Raw genomic sequence first — 25,539 nt, 5'->3', positions numbered from 1 at the left:
TCTTTGGGACGCTCGAACCATAGCGTAATGACGTAAGAGCAGAGGAAGCCCTCGCTACCTCCGTCTCGGTTTCCTAGGAAACGTAGACTCCGCTTTTCTCGTTGTCGCGTCCCCCTTGACGTCATGATTTGGGTGGGAGGGCGGGGCGAGTGCTACCGCCAGGGGCGGGGCGGCGCGGGCCAGCCGGCCGGGCTGTGCACCTGCGCCTCGGCAGGCTGCCTTGGGGCACTGTCCCCGGCCCGCCAGGCCCCGCAATGGCCAGGCCACAGAGGACCCCAGCGCGCAGCCCGGAGAGCATCGTCGAGGTGAAAAGCAAAGTAAGGGCTCCTCCAGCCTCGGCTCTGGCCACCGCGATAGGCGCTCCCAATTCCCTTTCTCTCCCTTACTGGCTCCTTGATCTCCATCACCTTTCTGTCCTCCATCCTCTAGGTCTTATTCCGCTTTTTCTGTCTGCCTCCCCTCATGGCATCCTCCCTCCCACTAAGGACCCCCAGAGTCCCTCCACGGCCTGGGTATGGGGAACGCAAGGAAAAGACCTTGGACACTGTCCCTTGTCTTGGAACTGAGGTTTAAGCTTAAGACTGCAGCTGTTGCAGCCTGTTCCCTCACCTGACAGCCTCAGACCTATAGCGAGAAGGGGTCTTGGGCTCTGCCCTGACACTCCTCTCCCCTTCCCCTCCCGCCTCCAGTTTGACGCTGAGTTCAGGCGCTTTGCACTGCCCCGCACTTCGGTGAGAGGCTTCCAGGAGTTCTCGCGGTTGCTGTGTGTTGTACACCAGATCCCTGGCCTGGATGTGCTGCTTGGCTATACGGATGCTCACGGCGACTTGCTGCCCCTCACCAACGATGACAGTTTGCACCGAGCCCTGGCCAGTGGGCCCACACCGCTACGCCTACTGGTCCAGAAGCGGGGTGAGGACGGGGTACAATGGGCAGCTTCCTTGAGGTAGGGTGACAGGGCAGGTGTCCTAGGGTTAGTCCATACCCAGGGCTCCCAGGCTTCACCTTCTGCAGCCTCTGCCCTTGGTCTGACCTCCAAGTAGTAGGAAATAATCGATATTGTCTATACCATGGGCCCAAATGGGAGAAGTCTCTAATTCTAGTACCTTCTCCTGCAGCAGAAGGCAACTCCAGTGGCCTGGCTTTTGCCTCCAACTCTCTGCAGAGGCGCAAGAAAGGGCTCCTTCTGCGACCAGTGGCACCTCTGCGCACCAGGCCACCGCTGTTAATCAGCCTGCCCCAAGATTTCCGCCAGGTGTCCTCGGTCATAGATGTGGACCTACTACCTGAGACGCATCGACGCGTGAGGCTGCACAAACATGGCTCAGACCGTCCCCTGGGCTTCTATATTCGCGATGGCATGAGTGTTCGTGTGGCTCCCCAGGGCCTGGAGCGGGTTCCAGGTATCTTCATCTCCCGACTGGTACGTGGGGGTCTGGCTGAGAGTACAGGGCTGCTGGCAGTCAGTGACGAGATCCTCGAGGTCAATGGCATCGAGGTGGCTGGGAAGACCTTGGACCAAGTGACGGACATGATGGTTGCCAACAGCCATAACCTCATTGTCACTGTCAAGCCTGCCAACCAGCGTAATAATGTGGTACGAGGGGCATCTGGGCGTCTGACAGGGCCTTCCTCTATAGGGTCTGGGCCTACTGATCCTGACAGTGATGATGACAGCAGTGACCTGGTCATTGAGAATCGCCACCCTCCCTGTTCTAATGGGCTGTCTCAGGGGCCCCTGTGCTGGGACCTGCAACCTGGCTGCCTACTTCCTGGTGCTGGCAGCTCTCTGCCCTCCTTGGATAGCCGAGAGCAAGCCAATTCTGGCTGGGGGAATGGCATGCGAGGCGATGTCAGTGGATTCAGCCTCTGACAGGCAAAGATGCTTGTCACTTAAGGCTGCTGGAACATGGCCTGGACTTTCCAGTTGGGGAGGGAAGGTTAGCTAGCTCACAGCACCCTTGAAGCCTGGTGAACATTAAAGGTTTTCTACAAATGTAGATATGGTCCTGCTGTGTCCCAGCTCCAACCTCTTCCTCACCCTGTAAGTCAGCCCTCTCCCCCGGACACAGGGCAGGAGGGAGGGGTAAGGGCACGGGAGAGATCTTCCTATGACCAGCAGTGGGAAGCTTGCTGAGCTCAGCATTACTAAAGACAGCTCCTATGGAAACAGCCACTGTGTACAAAAGGTTTAATTTTGACAAAGGAGTTGGAAGGCTGGTGGCCCGTCTGCAGCCACTGGTGACTAGGAAGTGCTTTAGAGATCCCGCCCACCCAGTGCTCCTGTCTTTGGAGCTATGACACGGCTTGAGTCTGCCCTTTGCAGCCATGTGGTGATCCTCAGCATGGATCTTCCCATCACTCTAGCCGGGGGTGGGGGGTGGGGGTGGGGGGTGGGGGGGGTGGGGGGGGGCAGGAAGGACAGACGGACACGGCTAGGTATCCATCTTCACAAAGACTTTGGGTCGGGAAAAGATCTTGATAGCCTCTTCTATCTGCACCAACTTCCGGTCCAGTTCAGCACGGTGACCCTGGGCTCTCAGAGAGTCTGCCCCAGCAGGGAGCAGTACTAGCTCACGGAGCAGCTGGCTCTGGCCTACCAGAGGGCATGGAAACGGTAAGGGTTGGGTAGGGATCCCTGCAGGCTCCCTTTCAGCCACCCTTGCCCAAGGACTCACTCTGGAGCAGATTGTTCAGTGTCTCTAGCCGCTGACTGTCAGGCATGAGTGTGTGGCCAGGGGGCAGGGCAGGGTCTGGCTGGCTGTGCTGGCGAGCTTCAGCTTCCTTCCGCCATAGATCCCTGCGCTCCAACAAGCTGTGAATGCACAGACCCAGGGTTGACGACACCAAGGCAGACTGGTTCCCACCCTCCGCCGGGGCCCTCACCATACTTGTCTGCCCACAGGACCTACTAATGGGGCACATGGCCTTTCTGTGTGGCGTTGTAGTGTTCCTGGGCTTGCTGCTGCTGTTCCAGAACCTGGGCAAGGACCTGCAGTGAGCGGGAATGGCGCCGGGGGGCTCTCTTGGCAGCACGGGCATTGTGACTAATGAAATCCACATGCAGGCCTGACCCCTGCAGAGACATGGCAAGCATGGTGGGGACCCTGGAGCATGCACCCCCAGGATCCCCGGCCGATGGCCTTCAAGTCCCCACAGACCCTCTTACCTTAGCTTTGGGTCCTGGCAGGGCGAGCTGAGGACTGGAGACACGGGATGGTGGTAGCCCAGGGCCACAGCGCGAGTGTGCCCGCAGGAAGTGGGCAGGCTCCGTCACAGAGGCAGGGCCAGGCTCCTGGAAGGTAGGGTACGGCAGAGAAGTCAGAGGGGCTGACGCCAGGGCCCTCAGCCGTAAGGTCAGTCCTCTTTCTGTCCCTCCTCCCTCTAGGCACTTTTCTATGCCCATCTCTGTGGGCCTTCTTGGCAGATCACTTTTCAGCAACATTTAAATATGCCTGTCTCTCACAGCTTTAAAAAAACAAACTAGTTTGCTACCTACCTTTTAGCTACCATCCCTTTTTCCTCCTTAACCAAGCTTTCTGGCTCTAGCATACCTAAGTTACTGAGGGCTGCTGCCTCAGACCCACTGTCCTCACTTTAATTGTCAATAACACTCTGGTCTCGCTGATGAGATCCAGAGCTGCGGATCCATCTGCTTCCTGGACACAGTCCTACCCCCTAGCAGTTCCACAGATGCTTCAGCCCGAATACCATCCCGTGTGACCTCGTCTTTCCTCTCAACCTGCGTCTCTTTCAGGCTCCCTGGATAGGGAAACGGATAACCACCGCCAACACCTAACTGCTGCCCACCTCTGTCTCAGAAATAAATGTGCAAGGAATGGTGGTGATTGCCTATAGTCTCAGGACTCTGGAGGCTGAGGCAGAAGGATTGACAGGTTAGGGCCAGTCTAGGTTACGGAGAGAATTCAAGGACAGCCTGACGCAAAAGCTGTGATCTCAGAAAAAATAAGCAGGAAGTAGTGGTCCAAACCTATTTTCTCTACACATGGGCATCTAAGGCAGGAGGATTATTAGAAGTTCAAGGGCAGCCTGGGCTACATAATGAGTTTGAGGCTAGACTAGCCTACATAGTGAGACCCGTATTGAAAGGGGTGTGGTGGGGGATGGGCTGGAGGGAGGACCAGAGTTCCACTCCCAGTATCACATGGCAGTTTATAGCCCTCTGTAACTCCTGTTCCAGAAGATCTGTTGCCCTTTTCTGGGCCCTGTGGTATAGACATACATGTAGAAAAAACACTCATACATATAAAAAACCTTTTTTTTTTTCCACTCTGAGACAGGGTTTCTGTGTAGCCTTGGCAGTTCATGCTGGCCTCGAACTCACAAACATCCACTTGCCTTTGTGGATTTTTAAATTATGTATACAGTGTTCTGTCTGCATGTATGCCTGCATGCCAGATCTCATAATAGATGGCTATAAGCTACCATGTGGTTGCTGGGAACTGAACTCAGGGCCTCTGGAAGGGCAACCAGTGCTCTTAACCTCTGAGCCATCCAAACTACCCCCCCCCCTTTTTTTTGAAACGGTCTCTATGAAGCCCTGGCTGTCCTGGATTCACTTTGTAGACCAGGCTAGCCTCAAACTCACAGAGATCCATCTACCTCTGTCTGGGATTAATGGCGTACACCACCACACCTGGCTACAAAAATGTTTTGTTTGTTTGTTTTGGTTTTTCGAGACAGAGTCTCTCTATGTAGCCCTGGCTATCCTGGACTCACTTTGTAGACCAGGCTGGCCTTGAAGTCACAAAGATCCACCTGCCTCTGCCTCCCGAGTGCTGAGATTAAAGGCATGCACTACCACTCCCAGCTAATAAAATGTTTTTAATCTCAAAAAAAAAAAAGTAATTAATTAAAATAAAAAGAAGGGAAAAAGTAGTGTAGCAGTGCACACCTTTAATTGGGAGGTGGAAAAAGGAGAGTCGGGAGTTCACGGACCAGCTTTATCTCATGTACACACAATCTGAGGTCAGCCAGAAACAAACAAACTGAGAATGAGTTAGCAGGAAGGCTGGGGTAAAACTTAGTGAGCAGTACAGTGGGATTTAGTCTCCCACATCACAAACAATATTGACAAGTAGCTCAGGCCGTCCTTTCAGATCCATGTTCTAACCTTCTGCTTCTCCCCTACAAACTGAATTATACATACCAGGCCTACTGCCCACACTCTCTCTTATCTCAGGACTTCTGTTTACCTGGGTGGTTCCCTCTCTATGGGATGTTCTATTCCCTAGCCTGATTCTTACTTGCCCTGATGCCATCAGCTCCTCCGAGAAGGTCCACCCAGGATGTCTCAGTCTTCTGTGACCATCCCCACACACACTGTTAGATCAGGGTATAACTGCGTGTTGGCCAAGATGGATGACATGCCTGGCTCCTAGGGGCGAATACCTTCATCCTGGCCTTGACCCGAGACTCCACGTTGTCATACTTGGGTGAACGCCACAGTGCCTTCAGGGGCTTAGGCTGGCCCTGCTCCCGGTTGCGTTCCTGATCTTGGAAACGCCTCTGAATCTCTCTGATGCGCCTCAAGTTTTCCTTCTCATAGTCTTTTGGATCCTTCCCTGGGGGGCAGGGGGGAATGTTGCTAGGAACAGCCCTACACAAATGGCTGTGCAACTTAGACCCTATCTATCATAGGGTCACAGCCTACCCTTTGCAGAAAGATTTCCCAGACGACCTGGTAGATGTCTAGTATATGAGCAGCCCTGGGTTCAATCTCCAACCAACATCTCACACACACTCACACACACACACACACTCCCTCTTCATGTAAGTTATACTCTGTACAGGTAGCGACATTTTCACCTTATTCATTTACATAGTTATCTTCTCCATTTTACAGTGATCACCCTGTGCATTATACTCATGCCCTGTCTTGTTTATTGGCTCAAACTGTGACTCCAATTTTTTTTTTCTCTTTTTCTTTTTCGAGACAGAGTTTCTCTGTGTAGCCCTGGCTGTCCTGGACTCACTTTGTAGACCTGGCTGGCCTCGAACTCACAGCGATCCACCTGCCTCTGCCTCCTGAGTGCTGGGATTAAAGGCATGCGCCACCATGCCCGGCCCTACTCCCATACATTTTAACCCTATTTTTCTAACAGCTATTGGGTTTGGCACACAAGGTGCGGATGCTTGAGGCTAGGGCTTCCTGCAGGCTGAACTCTGATCCAGCCAGGAGGTAGTGTTTTTCGCCCTTCTTTTATGGTAAAAAAAACTAGGATCCAGAAAAGTACATTAATTAATGGCCAGGGCTCAAGGCAATTAAGAAGCACCCTATTTCACTCTCTGCTTTTGACCTCCGAATGCCTCACTACCTCTTCTGCAAGGACTTACTCTTAGGAGAGACCCCTGAGACAAGGGAGATGCTCCCCAATTGCAGCAGCACGTCCCCCACGCCTCGCTGGCCACGCTCTAGGATCTCTCGGGCTCCAGGCCTGATGCGGGGGCCACGAGGCGGACTGGAGTCCAGGTCGCGACCTGAAGTCAGCAGGTCCAGCTTCAGCGTGTTTCCTTCCAGGCGTCCTTGGGCTGCGGAGCAGGACGAGTTGCAAAGCCGCGCTCAGTGGTGGGGCGGGGTCCTAGCACCGCCGAGGCACCCCGCAACTCACCCGAAGCCGGACGCCGGTAGTAGTCCGGGCAGAGCGTAGGGTCTGGGGGGATGGGTCCAGAGATGCGGGACGGGCCCTCGCACATGATCCTATCGCAGTCCTGCAAGCGTGCACCAAGGCCTGCTGCGCTATGCAACTCCTACCCCTAACCCCGGCTGGGGGCTTCCACCATCCACCCACGCCCTGAAGCCCCGCAGTAGGCCCCATCACCAGCCCCCACCCCTCGACTCTCGCCCTTCCCCCTAGCTACCCTGAGGGGTTCTCGCCCCTCCCCCGCAACACCCCAGTGGGGGCTCTCACTGGTGCAGTTTTACCGCCAACTGTTGCAAGCCGGTGGGAGTTGCTGTTGCTTGGCAACAGATGGCTTCCTGCGGTCAGGGGTCAAATGACTAAGGCGAAAGGCCTTCTGGGGTTTGTAGTTCCAGATGAGGGAGTATAAGTATCTCAGCCGAATCCTCCTCACCTCTCTCAGCTTGTCTCCTCTACTAACCTTGAGTACATCGATCTAACCCCGCGCTGGGCCTGCCGTCTTCTTCTAGGAACCGTCGAGGGATGCACTGATTCCGCACAGCCATGGCCTCCGCAGGGGCCAAGAGTCAGCCAGAAGCTCAGAATGGGGCGCCAGTAGGGTTAGCCCAGGTTGCAGAGATCCCTGAGGTGACTCACGCATTTCAAAGCTCAGGAGGTGGAAGGTTGGGGCAGGAGAGGTGGAAGTCTAGGCGACCCAACCCTCCAGCAGGTAGGCCAAGCCCTACAAGTAGAGGAGCCTACGCTGGTAGCCTTCGTGTCATATTTTATGGCCAATATTGGGCTTTGAATGGCTGATCTCTACAATACTTCGCCTGGCCATTGGCTACTAACTACCTATGCCTATCTTCTAGTGTCCAGGAACGGGCGAAAAGTGTCTGGTGCCAGCACATGAGGCCAGCAGAACCCCAGGTGAAGACAAGTGTCCTGTAGGACACAGCTCAATGCCAGAGCTCCAGGAGGAAGGAACACACCGGGGAGAGGAAGGGCTCAGTCCAGGGGTGGAAGCAGGAGAGGACAGAGGACCCAAGCCTACATCATCAGTCATCGTGAGGCCCAGTCATGGGCCCAAGAGAAAGCCTATCAAGTGAGAGGGCATTGAAAGGGGGCTGGGGAGGTGGATCCTCCACCCGGAGCCCTAAATCCTGACTCCTCCAAGCCAGAGATCCTTGTCTTCTGCCGCCCATCACTCCCAACCTGTTTCTCTAGAAGAGGCGGAAAATGTATGTGTATATGTATATGGGGCTTCCAGGGCTTGTAGGAGCCTGAGCTACCGTGAGTGCTGTGGGGCTTAAAGGTTCCCTAGCCGAGAAAGGGACAGCTGACTAGCCCTGGGGTTGGTGAACAGGCAGGGCTAGACTCTAGGCTCAAGACACAGACCAAAGGCTGAAGCTGCCCCTTTCAGGTCTCTTATCCCAAGCGTGGGTACCCCAGCCTCCCCATGCCCATCCTAGGCCTGAAGCTGAACTGCCACCCGGGCTGCCGCCGCCGAAGGAGGAGCCAGAGGGCGGCCATAGTGAAGCCTCACCGTGTGCTAAACAGCACAAAAAATCCAAGAAACGCAAGAGCGTGGGGGGTCCTGTGCCTCCAGCTGCGGCCAGCGCATCCGCACCCACAGACACCTTGGGGCTGGAGCGTGAGTGGCAATCCTGGGCTTCCCTTTTTTCCTTTGTCTTTGGGGATCTGCCATGGCCACAGCCGGGTGCTCCAGCCTTTGCCCTCCCTGCCTTGGGTTCTTGCAGGAAAAGCCCAGCGCCTGCGGCCACTGTACCAGTATATCAATTACTGCAACCCTGAGCTGAATCAGGCAGGGGATGGAGACCGGGAGCCCGAGGGAGAGCCTGAGTCCGAGTTAGCGCTGGTTCCTGAGGAGGCAGGCGCGGAACAGCTGCAGTTGCAGACCTTGCTGCCCGTGGCAGGTGAGCTGGGCTTAGGCCTTGCTTTGCCGTGCCCTAACACGTTAGTGCCACTCACTCAGACCCTTCCTTCTCTGGGAGAGGACATTGGAGAGGAGCCTGGGGGTTTGTCTGGGCTAAGGGTGAGTGGCAGCCTCAAGGCTGAGGTGGATAAGACAACCCAAGTGGATATTGACAAGATGTTGAGTGTCTGTGCTGCTCCTCTTGTGCCCCCACTGTCTCCTCAGTACAAGTGACCATCTTACCCTCCTCTAGGCCTAAACTATGGCTGGAAGACCATAGGTCTAGGCCATCAGGTGGAGGGAGGGGTTTAGTCTTTGTATTTGAGAACGTGTGCTCACTAAAAATAAATATTCCCCCCCTCCCCTTTAAGACTGTGATTCCTCAAATATGATGCCTCATTTGGGAAAGAGGCTGGGGAAAGGGCGGAGGGAGGACTCACCCATGCAGTGTGTGAGGTCAGACTGGTCGTTTGGATCAGCGGAAACCTTGACAGATGGGATTCCTAGGCACTGCCACAGACCTGAGTCAGTGGGTGGGGTTGCGTGATGACACTTTTCCTGGGTAGAACCAACACCCACATCTACTCATCTCAGAGAGGGAGCCCACGACAGACCAAAGCACATATAACCACCAAAGTCCAACTTGGGGAAACAACGAATTTTAATGGGGTGACTTACAGGAATATGGCTGAGGGCTTACTTACAGGAGCAGTAATGTCTCCAAGGCAGCTGCATCACCAAAGCCCACCCAAGCACAAGTGACAGCTCACAAAGCTGAGAACCTGGAGCACACTGCACAGCCTGCAGGTAGCTAAACATGTGGGAGAGGGCCCTTCCCAGGTGCCTCAGTTGGTCTCTTCCCGGCAGCTTGGCTGGACTCTGCTTTGCCCAGGCCTCAGGCCTGAACTTGCATCTTCTATGCAGCTCAGCTTCCCTCTGTCTGAGAGGCACACTCAGCTTTTATTGCTTACCATGGCAGGGAGGGGCCTAGTGAATCTGGTCAGTTTCAGTGACTGCCTGAACCTATTTTGAGTTGTTTGCCTTCCTGTTTGAAGAGCTTCCTGCAGAATGAAATGTCTCATCTCTGAGGAAACTGTTAATATAACAGCGGTAGGAGGTAGGCATGGTGCCCAGCTCTGTGTAGTCTCTTTTGATAAGAGGTGAGGCAGAGGAACTGAGGCAGAGGAAAGAGGAGTATTAGGAACGAGCTTTTGATCTTATTGACGGTCTCTTGAAGGAGGGCTTACATTTGTCCTGACTTCAAGGGGATCAACCTTGGGATCTCCCTCTGAGGTGGCAAAACTCATTTGTCTGTCCCAAGATTGGCCATTTTACAAAGTTTAGTACTAACCATGTGTGGTGGTACATGCCTGTGGCAGGTGAGCCGGGCTTAGGCCTTGCTTTGTCCTTGTATTGGGGAGGCAGAAGCAGGTAGACAGAGTTAAAAGGCCAGCTTGGTTTGCATAGTGAATTCAAGGCCGGGGTATACTACATGTGACCCTATCTTTAAAATAAGAAAAGAAGGGCTAGAGAGATGGCTCAGAGGTTAAGAGCACTGGCTGCTCTTCCAAAGGTCCTGAGTTCAATTCCCAGCAACCACAGGGTGGCTCACAACCATCTATAATGAGATCTGGTGTCCTGTTCTGGTGTACAGAACATGCAAGCAGAACACTGTGTAAATCATAAATAAATCTTTAAAAAAAAAAAAAAGGAAAACAAAGTTCCTTAAATCTGGGGAAAAAATTTAAAAAGGGAAGGGAGCCAGGCTTGGTGATACATACCTTTAATCCCAGGACTCACAGACAGGGGCAAGCAAATCTCTTGAGTTTGAGGCCAGCCTGGTCTACAAGAGTGAATTCCAAGAGTCAGGGCCAAAAAGAATAGAAAAAGGGCTGGAGAGATGGCTTTGGTTAAGAGCACTTGTTAGGATGGCAGTGGTGGCCCACACCTTTAAACCCAGCACTCGGGAGGCCAGGGCAGGTTCTGAGTTCAAGGCCAGCCTGGTCTACAAAGCAAGTCTAGGACAGCCAAGGCTACACAGAGAAACCCTGTCTCAAAACAAAATTAGAAAAACAATGAAAGAAAAAAAGCACTTGCTGCTCTTGCAGAGGATTCAGATTCAATTCCCAAAACTTATACGTTACTTCACTCCCATCCCAGTGCATCTAACACTCTCTTCTGGCCTCTGTCTGCACGAGGCACATGCTGTTGTGTATAGACATACATGCAGGCAAAACACTCATGCACATAAATACTTTCATTGTCATAGAGCAGCCACAGATGATCCCTGGAGATGTGTGGTGACAGTGAATGCATTTTTTGGGAGCTCTCAGGCTCCCTTTTTGGATGACTGCTGCCTCTGGCCCCAGAAAGAGCTCTCCAGAAAGAGCGGACGAGCGAGGGATGCCGTGGAGACAAGGCTCCTGGTCCTCCCACATGTCCTTCAAACACTTCCACATGGTGCTTTCCACTGGCATCTCTTCCAGTGTCAAGCTGAGGTCCTGACCAGTGAATCTACTCTCCCAGCTGAGAGGGTCAGCATCTGTGCCTGGCCCTCAGACATCCCCTGGCGGGACTGAGATGTTCCCCCTGCCTGTGCTGTCTGACCTTGGAGAATCACGCAGTAACCCCGCTGCACACAGAGCACCTGCTCTCTTGTGATGTCACTGTCCCTCTAGCATCTTGCTTTTCTTACCTCAATTGCTTTGAAACTTCTCAATGGCTTAGTGTAACTCCCTGATTAACCAGGCCTCTTGGGGGGCTTTTCATTGTGCTCATGGGGTTTTCCCCAAGACATCTTTGTTACTTCATCCTTCTATCTGGCTGGAACATACATAACCTTGGTACACACCACTCCAACACACACACACACACACACACACACACACACACACACACGTTCATGCACTCACATACACACACCCTTTCTGTTGCTATCACTATGAGTTGTATACCGTGATTAGACTGTGCACCCCTAGATCACATATCATTGGGTCACACCTACCTAATGGGGGGCTTCCATCAAAGGCCTCAAGACAAGGAGCCCCAAGTAGAGGAAGACACAGAGGTGACAGGTATGAATCAGAACAGCCACAGCCATCTCAAGGCCACCACCACCTCACGCAGGGGGATGGGGATGAAGTGGGCATGCAGGTGACAACAGAATGGGCACGGCTCACTTTCCTAGCATCATTCCAGGCTGCTCCCTCCATTGGATGCTTTCTGACCCATAGGAAGGTTGCCGACAAGCCATGCCGTCAGGACATTTCTTCCTCCATCTGCCTACAGCAATGATTCCATTACCCCAGGTGATACTGTCCTCGGAGGCCAGGCAGACAGACTCTTGCTCACAGAGATGATCTGATCACTGGTGACTCAGGATCTTCACAGCTAGATTACTGTTTTAGGACTGAGGGAGTAGATGCTTGCAAAGATACAGCTTTGTAGTAAACCTGGGGTCCTGTCTTGCCTGGAGTTCTGCCGGTAGATCTCTGTGAGTTCGAGGGCAGCCTGGTCTACAAAGAGAGTTCCAGGACAGACAGGGCTATTACACAGAGAAACCCTGTCTCAAAAAGCAAAACAAAACAAAAGCTAAGTGGTTGGAAGGAGTTAAGCCCTAGTGTAGAATAAAATACATTGTCTTTATGCTAAGAACCGTATCTTAGTTGTTTTGCAAAACAGTACCAAAACAATCACCTTGTCCTTTCTGCATAGCTGCTCTGTAAACATGCTTGTTTTCAAAAATTAAGAAAAACAAGTTTTTTCCTAGAAGTCTATAATAAAGCAGACTGAAATGCCCAAAGGTGACACTGTACACCCAGCCAATAGAAAGCACATGAGACAATGGATAAGGTCTGACCAATTTTGAGGATTGGCTTGAGTTAGATCATCAGCAATATAGTAAAGTTAAGGTCTCCATCTCTCCAAGTGTGGACTGGCCGTGTCGGGGGAGTTTGCTTTTCCTACAATCTGACAGTGTGGAGAGATTGCTTATGAAGAACGGGGAGAGGTGAGGCCGCCAGGAAGGTAGGCAGCAGATGTCGTGTCTGACTACAAAGCCTAGGTGTGCTTGTAGGTTGAAGACTTAACAGGTATTTTGGAAGGTCTCATCTGGCTGGGTTATCAGAGGGGAGAGCTAAGTCAGAAACTTTAACCTGAAGGAATAGTCTTGGGAGCATCTGCTGCCTTCTTCCAGAAGGGGGCGCTGCAGGACAAGTCTGGAACTAGTTTGGCTCAGTCATCCCTGGGCTCTCAGGCTTAATAAGGCTCACCTTGCTTCATTCCCAGAAACAGCCCTTACGCTAGAAAGATGGAAAGATGTCAGGGGTCTGGATCTAGACTCAGACAGGCATCCTCAAAGCCCCCGTGCCCACTCACCCCCTGCTCCAGCACGGGGAGCCTATCTCTGAACACAAAAGTTCCCTAAAACCCACGCACTACTCTGGGCCAGCAAAATGTTCCTTCACAGGTACATCTTTGGTCTTCATGGCCATTCTCAACTTAGGTGGGACCCTGGCATCTTAGTAAAGCACACAAGGGCAGCTGGAGCTGAGTGGGGCGGTCTAGGGAGAGGGGCAGTCTTGTTAGCTTCCTTCCTGGCAGTGGGCACTGTGCAGTGCCTTCCTAGTTTGGGTCACACTGAACCCTGCTGCAGAAGGGTCAAGTGACTAAGTATCTGAGAGAAGATTCCCAAGTGCTGCCACAGTAGGGGTGGTTTAGGGTCCGGAGCTGGAGTCCTGACCAAGTGACTTTGCCTCTCTGTGACCCCTGGTCTAAATAACGGGCATGGCTCTTATCTTATTTTGAGACATGTTCTTGCTATGTAGTGATGGCTGACTTGGAATTCTCTATGTAGGCCAGGCTGGCTTTGATTGCAGAAATCCTCCTGCTTCTGCCTCCCCAGTGCTAGGGTTTCAGGTGGGCAGCATCACGCTCAGCTCTACCGGGCATATCAACAGTACCTTTCAGAAGTTGGAGATTAAATGAAATAATCTGCATGAAGAGGTTTACTCTGGGGAACCAGCACAGCAAGAGCACTCCAACCTGCTGAGCATGGTGGCGCACACCTTTAATCCCAGCACTCAGCAGGGCAGAGGTAAGCAGACCTCTGTGAGTTCAAGGCTAGCCTGGTCTACAAATCAATTCCAGGACAGCCCAGGCTACAACAGAAAAACAAAACAAAACAAAAAACATTCCAACCTTAGTTTACCTCACAGAGATAATGTCTGAAATAAAGGGCACCGCAGGGAACTAGGCCTGATGATTGCTACAAATGGTGCCAAGAGGAAGAGGAAGGTCTCCCAGGCCTTTTTGGCAAGGTGCCCAAGATGAGGAGGAAAACTGAAGAGAACAGAGTTCACTGAGGCTCACAATCCAGTAGATTGGCAAAGGAAACAAAGGGGCAGACTCATCCCTTCTTCAAGACCCCACCCAGCTCTGACCTGTCGCTGACTAGCCAGCTGACTCAGGTACTGCCGGTTAGACCAGCTCTGGAGGGTGGCCCTGGCCCCTTCCTCCTTGCGCTTCTCATCTAAGGAGCTCTCCGGGAGTCAAACATGGCTTCAGGAACAGAAGAAGCCTGGGGCTGGAGACCGCTCTGCACCTAAAACTGCTAACTGCTCTTGCAGAGGATCCAGGGTCAGTTCCCTCCACCGACATCAGGTAGCTCATAACTTCCCGCTCCAGGAAACCTGATGCCATCTCTTGGCCTCTTTGGGCACCTGCACTCATGTGTGCACACATACATGTACACACACAAATAAGAAATCTTGGGGCTGGAGAGATGGCTCAGCGGTTAAAAGCACTGTCTGCTCTTCCAGACGTCCTGTCCTGGGTTCAATCCCAGCAACCACATGGTGGCTCACAACCATCTATGTGCCCTCTTCTGGCCTGCAGGTGCACATGCAGAGAGAGAGCACTCATACATAAAATAAATAAATAAATCTTTTAAAAAAGAAAAAAAATCTTACAAACAAAAAAAATCTTTCAAGATGCCCAACACACACACACACACACACACACACACACACACACACACACACACACGAAATCTTATAAACAAACAAAAAATGACGTCCAGCCTAGGTGTCCATGGCCTGTCTCTCAGACTGGCAGGTTTGACAGCAGCGGCTGAGGATGTCTGGAGAACTTCTTGGACTCAGCCATTATTTTAGAGCTGCTATGTAGCCCACGAGGAAAGGAGAGAAACAACTGGTCCACACCAACAAACAAGCCTTCCATTATTAAAGAAACCCAACCCCAAACAAACGACCACACACCATGATGTCACATTTTTTCTGACTTATTTACTGACATTTCTCAGATGTTCTACAGTCCCCCTTTGTCTCCTCTCTGCCAAGTCAGGGGCCCTCCTCCCTAGAGTATGTGTAACACAGAAATGGCCTTTTCTGGAGGAAGGGCCAGCCTGGGGGCTGGGAGGGTCTGAGCACATGGGGGGTGGGTGGAGACGCCTATGGGATGACCTGTTGTTGCCCTCTCCCTCCCGAGGCGCCCTGGTCCAAGACGGCTTGCCATCACCCCTTAGAACGCAACCAGGCTGGTTCCTTATTGGGCTTTCTCATCCTGTCAGACCACAAATCAGGCTCAACAGCCCCACAGATTCTTTCCCTGGCCCTGCTCACTGGAAGCGCCACACGGGGCCAGGTGACAGCCCTGTCCTGCACACACTGCTAACCTAAGACATGGCAGCAGGAGCGGTTGCTGCCTTGTAAGTCTGAGGAGTCAATGATGGACAGATGGGCTTTTTCCGTGGCCACCTTCAGTTGGTTCCCAGGCCTGGCCCAAGCTGATTTATTGAACAAACACCGTCTCTGCTATAGCCAACCTCAGCTCCCAGTCCCCTCCCTGGCTCACAGGTTGTTCCGCTGAAGTGCTTCACACAGGTTCTGGTTGGCATCTGGCTCCTCCGTCAGCATCTCCACAGTCTCCCACTCCCCAGATCGGCTGGACCTTTTAATGGCATCCACCACACTCTGCATATACAGTCCGTCCTCAAATGAGGCCGCCATAGAGACAGGGGTGCGGTCCCAGGTACGGCGGTCACCCTGTCCCTGGAAGGACTGGCGCAAGGCCTGCACCATATAGACCATACCTTTTAAGTAAAGCAGTGGGACATCCTGGGGCCCCTGCTCAGGCAGCCCTGCACCCACAGCCAGCGAGTCTCTCACCAGCAGCTCTTCCTGTGCGGCAGAGTTCTTCTGCCCATAGAGGTCAGCCCCCCGGGCAACAAGGCGCCCCGCTGAGCCCACCACCATGACCTCATGCACGAAGGCCCCTGGCATGTTGAAGTTGAGTGTCACTGTGCTGCACACACCCCCACCCATAAGCATCTGGAAAAAACAGAAGTCGTCACTGGTGACATGCCGGATGCCACGGATGGTGGCATTCTGCCTCACAAAGGTCTTGAGTAGCCCATGCACCTTCTCGGCTTTCCGACCAGTCAAGTGGGTCAACAGGTCCACAATATAGGTACCCATGGTGTGCAGGCCCCCACCACCCATAAGCTCATCACATATCCAGCCATAGCTGGGGCTGAGCAGGCTCCCAGAATAGATGCGGGCATCGCAGATCATCACCGCACCCACGTAGTGCTCTGCGATCAGTTGCTTCATGCGCACAAAAGCAGGCAGGAAGCGCAGGACATTCCCCACCAGGCTCATCAGCTGTGGGTAGTAGCGAGATGCTGTGACCATCCGGAAGGCATCCACTGATGTTGCTGCCTTCTCACACACCACATTCTTCCCGATTCCTATGAATAAAAGACAAGGGGAAATCTTCAAAGTTCCTTGTATGGGGAATAACTTTTGTTGCTTTTTGTTTTTTGTTTTTCAAGACAGGGTTTCTCTGTGTAGCCTTGGTTGTCCTGGACTCGCTTTGTAGATCAGGCTGGCCCCTAACTCACATTGATCCACCTGGCTCTGCCTCCCGAGTGCTGGGATTAAAGGTGTGTGCCACCACAACCAAATTGCATTTCTCAAGCCTGACAGGTGGGATATGTTTGTCATCTCAGCATTTGGGGTGGAGGTGGGGGTGCGGAGGCAGAAGACCCAGAGTTGGAGGCCAGCCTGATGATATAAGATTCAGTTTACACACACACACACACACACACACACACACACACACACACACACACACACACACACGAATGTCTCTTATAGAAACAGGTTATCTGAGCCGGGCACAGTGGCACACACCATTAATCCCAGCACTCAGGGAGGCCGAGGCAGGCAGATTACAGTGAGTTCGAGGCCAGACTGGTCTACAAAGCAAGTCCAGGACAACCAAGGCTACACGGAGAAATCCTGTCTCGAAAAACCAAAAAAAAAAAAAAAAAAACCAAACCAAACCAACCAACCAAACAAACAAAAGAAACAGGTGATCTGGAACAGAGGGAGGAGACTTAGAAATACTGCAAAGGTCTCAGTGACTGGAGGAGTTAAGTCCTTTTGTTGGAGTGGTGATGGGTACTCAGAATGACCAGGACTGAGAGAGGGTTCACAGGGGAGTTTCCAGGGATTAACGGAGCAGGGACAAAGGATACGCAGGGAGGGGGTGTGGCATATGCCAAGACTTTAAGACAGGGAAAGGCCAAGAATTAGAATTGCTAAAGTCCTGGGTGCACACCAGCCAGGACAGAGCCAGAGACGTTATGTGGTACCTAAGGCGATATGGGAAAGTAGACGGACAATAGGCATCACTCACTCACAAGATGATCAAGAAGGAAGTGAGCTCCAAAAAGGGGCTTTGGAGATCTCTCTCCTCAAATCACCAGAGACACCTCATGCATGCCACTTTCCAAAAGATCTGGTGTCTGTGTGGTGTATGCAAGTGTATATGTTTGTATGTGCACATGTGTATGTGAAGATGGTCCTATCATGTATGTACATGGAGGCCAGAGACCAAAGTCAGTGTCTTCTAACACTTTCCACCTTTGTGTGTGTGGTTTTTGTTGTTGTTGTTGGGTTTTTTTGTTTGTTTGAGAAATAATCTCTATATGTAGTCACAGCTGGCCTGAACCTTATTATACAGACCAGGCTGGCCTCAAACTCCCAGAGATCCTCCTGCCTCTGCCTCCTGAGTGTTGGGAGTAAAGGCGTGTAAAGACACACCAGACCACTTTATATTTTGAGACAGCTTCTCACTGAACCTCTCACTGAGGCTGGTCAGCAAGCCTCCAGCTCCACTTCCCCAGCACTGGGATTTCTGGCATATGCTGCTATGCCCTGTGTCATGTGGGTGCTGGGGATCCCAGCTCAGGCCCTCTGGCAAGCACTTACTGAGCCATTTCCCCAGTCCCTCATACCCCACTTTCAATACATCCTGTGGACTTAAGTCTTCAAGCTGCACCCAGAATATAAGCAGGTCTAACTTTCCAAGTTATCATTGTTTTGCCTGGATTATAGCAGTCATTTCTTAGAAGACGAGAGACAGGATCAGGGGTTCAAGGCCAGACTCAGCTACATAGCTGGTGAGGCAGTATCTTAGAGACAACAACAGTCTCCCACTCCCCAGCGTCACTTAATTGGTCTCTGCTTCCGCTCCACCACCCTGCAGTTTTCCCACGGTACTGCAGCCAGGGTGGTTTTGTTCGAACTTGTCATTGTTTGCATCCTGTCATTCTCTAAAGGTCCCCTACTCTCAGTGCTACTGGAAGGGCAACCTGGCGGCTGTGCCTCGGAGTGGGATCCTGAGTTCCTCTGTTTCCCTGCTGCCTAAAGCACACAGCTCTGCTCCTCAGCAGGCTGGGGTGGCTCACTCCTGCAATGGCGGCAACTGGAGGTTGACCAGGAAGATGACGAGCTTGAGGCCAGCCGAGGCGACACAGTGAGAGCCTGTTTCTAACACACACACAGAACGGTCTTGTTTCACCACACGCTCTTTGCCTTACTGCTGTACTTCACAAAGGTCCAGAGATGACACAGCCACTACCATGGCTAAAAGGCTAAAACCTCAAGCAAAGCAAACCTTTCCCTTGGAACTCAGAGATCCCTCTGCCTGCTGCCCGCTGCCTCCAGAGTGCTGGGGTTGTGCTGTGATGCTACACCAGGCAAGCCTTTCCTTTGTATATCCCAAATATGTTGTTTCAACAGAGGAAATCTAAAACAAAACTTAAGATGGTTCAGATAATGTCTCTTTAAAAAAAAAAAAAACCCCGCCTCCCAATGGATTTGTATCTCCTTCTGAATAAAGGCCAAAGTCCTGGCATGGCACCATACGCCTCGAATTCCAGCAGTTGGGAGGCAGGGACAGGAAGGCTGTGAGTGGGAGGCCAGCCTGGACTACACCAGAAGACCTTGTTTCAAACAGAACAGGGGCTGCTGAGATGGCTCAGTGGGGGCTTGGGGAAGCGCTTGCTGTTTAAATCTGGTGAATTCAGCACAACCCCCAGCTTCTACAGGAGAAAGGACTGACTCCACAAAGTTGTCTGCTGAGCTTCTCACCATTTATACTGTGCCACAGGCACATCTGCTCACACACACACACACACACACACACACACACACACACACTCACACACACACACACACACACACACACACACACACCCTACCTTCACATATCCAATACTAATAAAGTTTCAAAGTAAAAACTTGGCTGGCCTATAAATTCAATTCCAGCCTGGAAAATTAGAAAGATCCAGTCTCACAGCAAGAAGCAAAAGAGGACTAGAGGTGCAGCCCAGTTCTTGCCCAACACGCACGGGGCCCTAGGGTCAATCCCCAGGCAGCGAGAAAACCATAAAGTCCTGTTACTGGTCTACTGATAGGAACTTGGTTGCCCAGATTTTCCGTTAGCTCTTTTTCCCTACCATGGCCCCACCTCTGCTCACCCTGTCCTGGCTGCTGATTGGAGATGGGACAGCTGTGTCCAGAGCCTGGTGCTCAGGGAGAGGCCGTGATTATATAGCACCAAAGAGCTGATGGGTAGAATTGGACACCATCATCGTCATAGAAGTTTTGAGAGGGACTACCTGAAGTTTCTGGTTCTGATGGAAGACAGTGTGCCTAATCCTGACCAACCTCGCTTCACAGGTGCTGCCTGGGTGGGTGGGCAGCCTCCAAGCCTTGGCGCCCTCTCCTGGGCTGCCGTGTATCTCCCCTGTGGGTGAGCACATCTGCAAGAGCCTGGTGCTCATTCCTTCGCTGTCCTGAATGTCTCTGAGTGGCTTCAGGTGAGACAAAGGCTGGGGTGCAGGTGACTTCTGGGGGTTCACTACAGAGCCCAGCCTGTTCTGATGGATGGGTTCTGTTCCCACAGGCCCAGCATAGGCATCTTTCGCCACAAACACTGGTTACCACTGACTACAAATTGTAGCATTTGTGTGAATCTTAGCATCTGAGTTACAGGAAGCCCTTAGCATGTGTCCTTCCTCTCCTGTGATGATGGTAAAAGTGAGCCACTTGCAGTTGTGCCGAGCCAGGTGCCTGGCCTGTGTTAGTTACCTCACTTAATTCAGTCACCTTCCCTGTGAGGTGAATTGACTTATGTTGCGGGGGGGGGGGGGGAATAAAAAGTAAAACTCAAGAGAGATAGACCAGAGCTACATGAAGTGAGAAAAAAATTGATAACAGAAATTTCTGGCCCCAGTGCTTAAGTTAACCACTAATGTTGGCGCTTTCTGGCTGTTTGGCTGGCTGACTGGAGGCCCTTCTATCATGAGAGACATCTGTCTTTTTTGGTTTTTCTAGACAGGGTTTCTCTGTGTAGCCTTGGCTGTCCTGGACTCACTTTGTAGACCAGGCTGGCCTCCAACTCACATTGATCGACCTGCCTCTGCCTCCCAAGTGCTGGGATTAAAGGTGTGTGCCACCAGACCCAGCTCTACATCTGTTATTTTTATAGTTTTTTTCTTTCTCTTTCTTTCTTTCTTTTTTTTTCTTTTTTCTTTTTTTCTTTTTTTGGTTTTTCGAGACAGGGTATCCCTGTGTAGCAGCCCTTGCTGTCCTGGACTCACTTTGTAGATCAGACTGGCCTTGAACTCACAGCGATCCGCCTGCCTCTGCCTCCTGAGTGCTGGGATTAAAGGCGTGTGCCACCATGCCTGGCCACATTTGCAATTTCTGCATGAGGGACAGGAGAACCACAATAGTAGGGTGACTGCCATTTGGCTGCCCAGTGAGCTATAATTAGGTTCTCAGACCCAGAGGACGGCAGTTCTGGCCGCCGAGCAGCTTCTGGTTATATTAACACCGCTCAGCTTGTGACAGACACGAAGGGGTAGGAGAGCAAGGTGACGCTGGGGAAGTGGAGAGAAAGCCCCATTTTCAGCATGCCCAGTAGAGGAGCTTTTAAAGAAAGGGCCCAGGGTCTTATCAGCATGGAAATAACAAGGATTCAGACCTAATCGGGGCCCCTGCAGTCTAACCATGAAAACTTCAACTTTCGTTAGACTTGGGTTGTCTTTAAATACATACTTTTATATAAGTTTATTCAGCTTCCCTGTCCGGAAGTAAGAGAGACACTGCTGAATGAAAATTGCTACTTGCTTCCTGGCAGCAAGAGATAGGGTCCCTAAGGGCTTTCTAAACTCTGCAGTGCTGGGTTGAACGCAGGGCCTCAGCATCAGCATACTAAGCACATATTCTACCACTGAGCTTTACCCCAGTCCCCTGAGGACTTCTTAGCTCAGGTATGGGGGGGGGGGTTAAACATGTTTTAAGCTGCCAGCCTCTCTTTAGCTACAGCTCCTGTAACAAGGCCCACAGGAGCTGCCCTAGTCCTCCTCAGTAACACACCATAGGAAGTGGGTTCACAGGCTGGGCTCAGGACAACTGCATTCTCCTGTCTCTATTGAGAGGCCTGGGAAGCAAGACTCATACAGGGTAGACAGGGAGCTCAAGAGGGGCACCACTTTCATGTCTTATAGTATGTTTAATAATGTCCAAGGAGATACACTAACAAAAATTTTCATTATTATTGGATGTGTTCGCACATATTATGTGTATGTGGGTGCATGTGCCTTGGTGCATGTGGTAGAAGCTACAGGACAACTCTGAGGAGTTTGTTCTGTCCTTTCACCTTTATGTGGGTTCCTGAGATTGAACTGGGGCTGCCAAGCTTGCATGGCAAGCACCATCACCCACTGAGCGACCGCAGTGGCTCCCATTTTCTTTTTTAATTAAGAAGGTTTAATGGAGCTGGAGCTCGATGGCCCAGAGGTTAAGAGCACCTGGGTTCAGTTCTCAGCACCTGCACAGTGGCTCCCAGCCATCTCGAACTCCAGGGGACCCCAGAGCCTCCTCTGGCCTCCTCAGACACTAGGCATGCGTGTGGTGCTCGTACATACACTCATGCCCATGAAATAAAAGTTAAACAAAGGACTGGAGAGATGGCTCAGAGGTTAAGAGCACTGACTGCTCTTCCAGAGGTCCTGAGTTCAATTCCCAGCAACCACGTGGTGGCTCACAGCCATCTATAATGTGATCTGACACCCTCTTCTGGCATACAGGTGTACATGCAGATTGAGCACTTATGTACATAAAAACAAATACTACCCCGCTTGTTTTGAGTTTTTGAGACAAGGCCTCTCTATGTAGTCCTGGCTGTCTTGAAACTATGTGGACCAGGCTAACTTAAACTCACAGACATTTGTTTGCCTCTGTCTCCCGAGTGCTGGGATTGAACGTGTGGCACCACACCTGGCCTTACTACTAAAAACGGGGGTTTGACAATCAGCAGAGCCGGCTCTCCCTCTTGCCTACAGCCTTTCTTCATTCTTTCCCAGTCACAGGTCCACATTAGCTCTCTGGCCACAGCAAAATGGACTACACGGGTGCAAAGTGTAAATGTCTTATTTACCCAGAATGTCAGGTCCTGGGCCAAGCACTGGGAAAACACACTATCAGTTGTGGGCTTAACTGGAAGACTTCCACTTTAGAGGTTCAGATGACCATATAATAAAAGGTAGAAAGCAGAAAGGAGAAATCTGGTCTGGCTTGAGTTCAGGGAGGCTTCTGAAGAAAATGGAGTTCTTGAGATTAAATTATCTAGGTCAGCCTGCTTGGACAGCAATCGTTTGTTATCATAATAGCCATGAGAAAAGAATTAGTAAACCTAATGTGTGTGTAAAAAATATATAGGCATATATATTTAATTTTAATTATTTTTATAAACTTTATTATTTAACAAAAAAAACCCTTTTAAATAAAACAAACACACCAAAATTAACCAGAGCCAAAATCAATATAGCTCAGTGAATTTCTGACTTCACTCTGAATTTTACAGTTTCACTACAGAATATATTTTTATGCACTTAACCATCACGAAATATGAAAACTCCTTAGCAGAATTAGAACTAGAAGAACAATTAGCTTCTCTCTTCTTTTATAACTCAGCCCGGGGAGCTGGCTCGGAGGGTGTTTGCTGCACATGGGTAAGGACCTGAGCCTGGATTCCCAGCACGATGTAAAAACCAGGTGCAGTGGCATGTACAAATAGCCTCAGGGCTTAGAGTTAGGAGAGGGAAGATAGACAGACAGACATATCCCAGAGGCTTACTGGTTGGCCAATCTAGCTGTAATGGCCAACTCTAAATTGTATCTCAAAAAAATTTTTTAAAATTACACACACACACACACACACACACACACACACACACACACACGCGCACACACACACACACGCACACACGCACACGCACACACGCACACACACACAGCGCTAGAGAGCTGATTCGGTGCTCTTCTAGTCCCAGCACCCATGTGGGGCAGCTCATAGCTGCCCGTAACTGCAGCCCCAGAGGATCTGATGGGCTTCCTCCTTGGGCACATGCATTCGCATGTACTCGCCCTCCCACACAATGTGAAATAAAATTACCCAATATCAGCCTCTAGCCTCTATGTGTGTTATGAAGGGGTACATGCATTCCCACACACAGTGTGTACATATGCACACCACAAACACAAAATCAAAAAAATACTCTAATGAGAAGGCAATGTAACTATTCCTGTAGCCAAAGATTTAGAAAATAATGAAGTTCCTGTATCAACATTCCTAGGCCTCTTTTTCTTTTCTTTCTTTTTTTTTTAAGGTTTATTTATTACATATACAATGTTCTGCCTGCATGTACACCTGCAGGCCAGAAGAGGGCACCAGATCTCATTATTAGGTGGTTGTGAGCTGACATGTGGTTGCTGGGAATTGAACTCAGGACCTCTGGAAGAGCAGCCAGTGCTCTTAACCTCTGAGCCATCTCTCCAGCCCTTTCTTTTTCTTCTGATTGGGGGAGTAGGGGCTGAACCCAAAGCTTTGTGTGCACTAGCTCTACCACTGAGCTATACCCCTATGTTCAGAGGAAAACCTTGAGGAGTCAGTTCACTCCTTCCCCATGTGGGTTCCGGTTACTACACTTAGGTTGTCAGCCTTGGCAGCAACTTTCCCCACCGTGTCATCTCACTGCCCTCCCTCCTCTTTTTTCAGAACACGATCTTTCATGTATCCCACGTTGCCCTTGAACTCATGGAGCCAAAATGATTCTGATCCTCTGGCCCTCCTGCCCCACCTCCTAATGCTGGGCTACAGCTATACACCACCACACTTCGTCTTACGTGGTTCTCAAGACTGAACTCTGGTTCTCACACATGCTAGGCAAACACCCTACCAATCCAATTCCATCCCCAGCCCTTCAGCTTCTTTAAACGACAACCAAGACATGGCTATGGGTGTGTGACCCTTCATCCACAATGTGCACCGAGAAAGCTTTTCCCGACACAGCGTGGGGCCCACTCCAGGGAGGCACGAAGTCTGAGGTGCTTGAGAAATTAGTTCTATCCCAGGGAACATCACTTCTTTGGTGGTGCTGTGTGGGGACCCCTCGGTGCAAGGGGTGGGGTGACACTGGGTAAGTGCTGTGGGAGCACACAGCAGGTGCGGGACTAGACACTGCTCAGGGCACCCACAGGCCGCACTGTTCTGTTTATTGCTGCAAAGGCCAGAGGATACGGTTCTATTAGCTGGCATGAGAAGCAAGTCTGATGAAAATATCATATGTGTCACAGATATCCTTATTCCTGCAAGTCTCTGTCCATGGTGTGTGTCTCACAATCCTGGTTTAAACTTTATATCTCTTATATGTTTACCATATTCTATCACAACCCAAGAAACATGCTTAGTTAAATGGAAACTTCAGGTAATTACAAAACCTTCTCACATGCTCCAGGTCTAAAGGAAATGAGCTAAAATCAGACTAGTCCAACAGCTACTGACCAAGTGACTGTCTTGTCTTCTTCCAATTCTAAAAAGACTGCAGTTATACAGCTTAGAACCTTAATTAAACGAAAGTAACACAAAGAAAAAGAGGTGAGAGAATCAGATCTAATGATAGAAAGAAAAGAAGAGAGCCAGGTGCAGTGGCACACACCTGTAATCCTAGCACTCGGGGAAACAGAGGCAGGAGGATCTCTGTGAGTTCAAGGCCAGTCTGGTCTACAAAGCAAGTCCAGGATAACCAAGGCTACACAGAGAAATTCTGTCTAAAAAAAAAAACCAAACCAAACCTGGTCTACAAAGCGAGTCCAGGACAGTCAATGCTACACAGAGAAACCCTGTCTCGAAAAACAAAACAAAACAAAACAAAACAAAAAACCAAAACCAAAATAAAAAACAAAAAAGAAAAGAGGAGAGGCTGGAGAGATGGCTCAGTGGTTAAGAGCACTGACTGCTCTTCCAGAGAGGACCAGGGTTCAATTCCCAGCACCCATATGGGAGTTACAACTGTCTCTAACTCCCAGATCTGACACCTTCACACAGACATACATGCAGGCAGAACAGCAATGCACATACGATAAAAATAAATAAATTATTTAAAAAAAGAAAAAGAAGTTATCTGAAGTTCACAGGCAAGAGGAACTTAGTAGAAACCTAAAGAACAGCTCACAGGGCCACACCCAGCCAGGACCAGAAGGTCCCCAGGTCCATGGTTTCCCAAGGGAGCAGACATGTGAG

At 50.9% G+C, this 25,539-nt stretch overlaps 4 protein-coding genes and 1 long non-coding RNA gene across 12 annotated transcripts in view; 2 read left to right on the top strand and 3 right to left on the bottom strand.

Annotated features, from left to right (window-relative positions):
* Positions 1–25,539, bottom strand: part of LOC311582430 — a 222,632-nt gene that overhangs the window by 16,656 nt on the left and 180,437 nt on the right. The gene's annotated exons all lie outside the window — the stretch shown is intronic.
* PARD6A (par-6 family cell polarity regulator alpha) lies at positions 129–2,000 on the top strand. 2 transcript variants are annotated; one of them, XM_084755561.1, is made up of 3 exons: positions 129–317; positions 690–912; positions 1,122–2,000. In XM_084755561.1, the coding sequence occupies exons 1-3, from the start codon at positions 255–257 to the stop codon at positions 1,871–1,873; spliced, it is 1,038 nt and encodes a 345-aa protein (XP_084611687.1). In that variant the 5' UTR covers positions 129–254; the 3' UTR covers positions 1,874–2,000. The 2 variants fall into 2 exon arrangements, with proteins under 2 accessions (XP_084611687.1, XP_084611688.1); XM_084755562.1 differs by having other exon boundaries at positions 232–317; positions 1,119–2,000.
* ENKD1 (enkurin domain containing 1) lies at positions 2,178–7,223 on the bottom strand. Of its 3 annotated transcripts, none has more exons than XM_084755558.1 (8): positions 7,096–7,223; positions 6,633–6,732; positions 6,358–6,552; positions 5,413–5,585; positions 3,170–3,295; positions 2,913–3,076; positions 2,679–2,815; positions 2,178–2,596 (listed from the first exon to the last, which is right to left on the bottom strand). In XM_084755558.1, the coding sequence occupies exons 2-8, from the start codon at positions 6,715–6,717 to the stop codon at positions 2,436–2,438; spliced, it is 1,041 nt and encodes a 346-aa protein (XP_084611684.1). In that variant the 5' UTR covers positions 6,718–6,732; positions 7,096–7,223; the 3' UTR covers positions 2,178–2,435. The 3 variants fall into 3 exon arrangements, with proteins under 3 accessions (XP_084611684.1, XP_084611682.1, XP_084611683.1); XM_084755556.1 differs by lacking the exon at positions 7,096–7,223 and adding an exon at positions 6,933–7,065; XM_084755557.1 differs by lacking the exon at positions 7,096–7,223 and adding an exon at positions 6,947–7,062.
* LOC311582424 (uncharacterized protein C16orf86 homolog) lies at positions 6,511–8,951 on the top strand. Of its 4 annotated transcripts, none has more exons than XM_084755564.1 (5): positions 6,511–6,648; positions 7,172–7,289; positions 7,514–7,746; positions 8,114–8,295; positions 8,402–8,951. In XM_084755564.1, the coding sequence occupies exons 2-5, from the start codon at positions 7,206–7,208 to the stop codon at positions 8,809–8,811; spliced, it is 909 nt and encodes a 302-aa protein (XP_084611690.1). In that variant the 5' UTR covers positions 6,511–6,648; positions 7,172–7,205; the 3' UTR covers positions 8,812–8,951. The 4 variants fall into 4 exon arrangements, with proteins under 4 accessions (XP_084611690.1, XP_084611692.1, XP_084611691.1 ...); XM_084755565.1 differs by lacking the exon at positions 6,511–6,648 and adding an exon at positions 7,025–7,043; XM_084755566.1 differs by lacking the exon at positions 7,172–7,289 and having other exon boundaries at positions 6,526–6,648.
* The window catches only part of GFOD2 (Gfo/Idh/MocA-like oxidoreductase domain containing 2), a 30,973-nt gene continuing 20,296 nt past the window's right edge, over positions 14,863–25,539 (bottom strand). For both annotated transcript variants that reach the window (XM_084755553.1, XM_084755554.1), the window contains exon 3: positions 14,863–16,345. In XM_084755553.1, coding sequence (XP_084611679.1) covers positions 15,447–16,345 — 899 coding nt within the window. In that variant the 3' untranslated portion in view covers positions 14,863–15,446. The remainder of the gene's footprint in view (positions 16,346–25,539) is intronic.

Source organism: Acomys minous, assembly GCF_964271855.1.
Source record: "Acomys minous genome assembly, chromosome: 14".
NCBI classification, from domain to species: Eukaryota; Metazoa; Chordata; class Mammalia; order Rodentia; family Muridae; genus Acomys; species Acomys minous.
Note: the sequence above shows the minus strand (reverse complement) of the source record. Positions and strands in the feature narration are given on the sequence as shown.